This window comes from Corapipo altera, unplaced genomic scaffold, assembly GCF_003945725.1.
Source record: "Corapipo altera isolate COAL_440 unplaced genomic scaffold, ASM394572v1 200, whole genome shotgun sequence".
NCBI lineage: Eukaryota > Metazoa > Chordata > Aves > Passeriformes > Pipridae > Corapipo > Corapipo altera.
In genome coordinates, this window is record NW_020884992.1 from 847,276 (window position 1) to 851,549 (window position 4,274).

The window sequence follows — 4,274 nt, forward strand, 5'->3', positions numbered from 1 at the left end:
CCTTTGGTTTGGGAGCTGCTGTTTCCCTTTGGTTTGGGAGCTGCTGCCTCTGCACTTCTTTTCAGCTGAATCACAAAGGAGTTTTGCTGCCCCAGGCTTTCCCCCCCCCCCACCTTTGTTTTCCACTGTGTTAAACCAATAAGGTGTCTCTCATTTCTCTTCCAGAATTTTCTCCTTCCTGGATGTGGTCACTCTGTGTCGCTGTGCTCAAGTTTCCAGGGTAAGAACCTTCCACCTCTTCCTGGTGGATTTTAGCAGGGGGTTGGATTTGGGGAGGCAAAGTCCTCTTGCTCCAGCCCTTCCCAGTCACACAGGGGGTTGTACCAGGGACCTTTGTGCCACTGAACTGTTATTTGGTGTCCCCTGTTAACACTGGAAAATTCCCAGTGAAGGGGACTCCAGCCTGGAATAGCATTTTCCAGTGTCCCAGGTATGAAGGGGGTTGACTTTTTGCCCAAACCTCTCCCCTCAGCCTGGGTTTATTCAGGGAGCCCAGGGCTGCTGGAAACCCCAAAGCTGGGAGTCTGAAACAGTTTGGGTGGAAATACAGGAATTCTGATTTGCAGGGGGTGCTGCAGAGCCAGTGGAAGTTTATTTCCTCCCTGGATGTAGTTGGAGTAAGCATGGGAAAAAAAAAAAAAAAGAGTGTTTTGTTTGGGGTGGTTTCTGTCCTTTGTGGGCTTCAGCTGGTGAAATCCAGCTTGGAATATTCACTTGGGAAAGGTCTTCCAACTGCAGGTCAAATTGTCTGTAGCTTCCAGATTCATTCTGGGAACAGCCAGAGGAGGCACTGCCGCAGGAAGGGTGGGATGTCCATCCAGGGAAGGTGTTGGAGTGGAGTGTTCACTGTCCTGGCTGGGTCACCCCTGCACAAACTGCTCGGTGCTGGCTCAGTGCATCAGTCCAAGCACGTTGGAATCAAAAAAATTATGCTTAAACATCATTTACGTTATTAAAACTGGCCCTGTGTGGGGCCTGGGCATTGCAGTTCCCACCTGGATAACACAGGTCTGGGGAGGGAAAGACCTTCCAGGTGAAATCCATGGCTCCAGCAGGACAGTCCCGTGGCTCCAGCAGGACAGAACGGGATCCTGCCAATGTCAAGGTGCCCTCCTGGACTGCCCCTTGCTCCTGTTTGCACAGGGAACAGCATCACTCATCCCCTGGCACAGCACATGAAGTACCTGCAGGAGGTGCAGGGAGGCTCTGGAACATTCCCTGCCCATGGAATTGTGCAGCCACCAGTGCATTTCCCACCGGAGCCGTCGCTTTTCCCTTGGACCTCAAAACAAATATCAGCAATTCAAACCACAAAGAGAAAATCAGTTAATGCCCAGTTCTGCCCCCCTGCTCTGACTCTGCACTAATTGTTGCCCAGGAGCTGGTGTTTTGGGCTGGGAGATGAGCTCAGGGCATGTGAGGGATGGGATGGAAAATCCACCTGTACTTATCCCTGATTTCCCAACGCTGAGGTCCTGGTTATTACCAGATCTGGTTGTTTACTTTGATTGGGTAATTAAAACTTTACACACAGCTCCGTGCTGATTCACTGAGGGCAGAATCACCAGCCCTGGGCTCCTGCCCCTCCTTTTTGGAGCAGGAACCACGTAAGATTCGGGGGGTTTGGACCAAAACTAAAGCCCCTTGTGAGCGTTGAGGGTCCCCTGGGGGGGGACTCACCTTAATTCCAACCAGGAATGTGAAGATGCCCACAGCTCCTCCCGCCCTGGGGGGCACCAATTCCCTGCCTGGGGGACCTGGAATTCCAAGTTATTCCCTGGGGGAGGGTCCCAGCAAGTGTTTCTGGTGCCTGCCCAGTTCTCCGTGTTGGAATTCCCCCGTTGGCTTTTCCACCTGGGACGCTGAGAATGTTGTTCCTCCAAGGAACAAAACTGGGATTAGGTCCCCCACTGACCTTTTTTTTTTTTATCATATTAACCACACATTTACATTTTTTCCCCTGATAAAGGCATGGAATGTTCTGGCCCTGGATGGCAGTAACTGGCAGCGAATTGACCTGTTTGATTTCCAGAGGGACATTGAGGTATCATTAAGTGACATACAAACCCAGTTTTTTTTTTTTCCCCTTGTTAAACTGTAATTACAGCCTAGAGTGGATTCATACTCCCAGAGTAACCCTTTTTTACCTTCCCTGGAGATAGAGATCATTAATTTCAGCTCTTCAGCTTCGGGGAGCCTTTTAAAGTCTTGGCAATCCATTCAGCTTTTGAAAATGGACAGAACTGTGTGTCTGCATCAAGCCTTGAGAGGGGGCTAATGGAAGGAAAGTGCTTTTGCCTGTTCTGAAAACAGAAATTAGGAGAAAAAGAGCATTTTGGGGGAAAACTGCTGCTTGTGTGGAGCAGAACTGAGGCTGTTTCTCCTTCCCCTCCCAGTCAGCACAGCACTGATGAGACCATGAAGGCTGAATGTCTGTGGAATCCTTCCCTGTCCATCTTTAATATCAAAAATTGAAATTGCAGTGAAGATGATTTGGGGGGGGATGAAGTCAGAAGTTGTCTCTTAAAAAGATGCAGCTTTGGAGCTGCCTCATTGTTGGTTCTGTTGGATGTGGGCTCTGCACTCATGGAGATGGTCTTAAAATTGAAAGTGCCTTGAGCAGGAAAAGGGAGGAGGAAAAAAACCAACCCTCAGAATGTTTTATCCTGTTTAAAAAAAAAAAAATCTTGAATAAACCCAACCTCTTTTAAAAGAAAATACTGGGATTTGTTGTTCCTCACCTCCAGAACTTGTTGGGCTTCCTGATGTGCTCAGGCTTTGCTTGGAGGCAGTTAAATCCAGCAGTTGGTGTAAATTATTGATACAGACGTGTTTGGATCCCCTAATCCAAGCAGGATCCACAGGCTTGCCAGAGGAATTGCAAAATCTGGGAGTGTTGCAGCTTCTCCAGGCTTTTTTACAGGGATGTGGAGGTCATGGAGCTGCTCCTGTGGCCCAAAACTCACCTTGGAGATCTCAGTGTCCCTCTTTGGTTGTGGGATTATGTTGTGTTGAGCCTGATCCTTGGTTTTGGGGGCTTTTTGGGGACTGGAAAAGAGATTCTAGAGGAGCATCTTCATCTTCTGTTGCTCTTAAATGCCAGTTAGTGCAGGGAGAACCAAGGGATACTCCTGGTTTGTGATGAACAACCGAAGCACAGGGGGAGGTTCTGAGTTGCTGAGCACTGCTCAGATATTCTCCAGAGGGTTTGCCTTTCATTCCCAGGGAGAGAGGGAAATCCTGGGCTCTTTGGAGGCTTCCAGTGAACACGGATTTGAAATAAAAAAAGCCTTTTTCTGGATCTCTCAAGCCACAAGCGTTTGAATCCCTTCTCCTGCCAAACTCCTGGGCTGGTTCTGCTCCTGAGTGGAAGTTTGGGTTTATCCCTTGGAAATCCTGCTGCCCAGGGGGTAGCTCCCCTCCCATTCCCTGGGGAGTCTGTGTGGATGTCCAGGAGCCCCAGACTGGGGGAAGTTCCTCAGAATTCCCCCGTCCTTGGCTGATGGGCTTCAGGGAACTGCTCCTTGTCTCTCCATCTTCAGAAGCTGAATAATCCCCCCCTTTCCCCTTCCCTTAGATCCTTTCCTCCATGGCATTTTTATTTCCTTAGCACCCTAAAGTAACAAACTTATTGTTAACCTGCCAAATGTTGAATCCAGCTGTTTGGGGGTTTTTTTTTGGGAATGCTGAGGTGCCCTTTCTGTCTCCCCCAGGGCCGGGTGGTCGAGAACATTTCCAAGAGATGTGGGGGGTTCCTGCGGAAGCTGAGCCTGAGGGGCTGCCTGGGAGTGGGAGACAACGCCTTAAGGTAGAGAGCTGCACCTTCTTCCTGCTTGGAATTGGGCTGGGAAAGGGGGATTTGGCTCCTCCATCCACCCAGGACGGGGATAATTCAGCACCACTTCGTGCCCAAGCCCCTGAGCCTGTGTGTGTGTGAGGGAAACCTCGAGGGCAGGGACAGACATTGTTCATTTACGGCTTTAATTGGGCATTTTTAACCTCAGCCCGGGTTCAAAAGTCTCATTAAAATTCAATTTTTCTCGGTTCTCATTAAAATCCTGTCAGCTGCTGTTCCAAACTCAGGACGGATTGGCACTGAGGGGCAGCTGAGGCCTTTAGCGGGGCTGGGAAATCCCAGGGCACGAGATGGGCCAGCAGAAATCACTGGGTTTCTGGATTTCCTTCTGTTTTCTTGGGTTTGTTCTTTATTTGCTTAATTTTGTTCTTTATTTTCTTGATTTTCTTTTCTATTTTCTTGATTTTCTTTCCTATTT

The 4,274-nt window shown here is 49.1% G+C and overlaps 1 protein-coding gene across 3 annotated transcripts in view; it reads left to right on the forward strand.

The window, feature by feature from the left end:
• Positions 1 to 4,274, forward strand: part of FBXL20 (F-box and leucine rich repeat protein 20) — a 31,777-nt gene that overhangs the window by 15,505 nt on the left and 11,998 nt on the right. For all 3 annotated transcript variants that reach the window (XM_027666410.1, XM_027666412.1, XM_027666411.1), the window contains exons 3-5: positions 166 to 220; positions 1,970 to 2,044; positions 3,714 to 3,808. In XM_027666410.1, the coding sequence (XP_027522211.1) occupies positions 166 to 220; positions 1,970 to 2,044; positions 3,714 to 3,808 (225 nt within the window). The remainder of the gene's footprint in view (positions 1 to 165; positions 221 to 1,969; positions 2,045 to 3,713; positions 3,809 to 4,274) is intronic.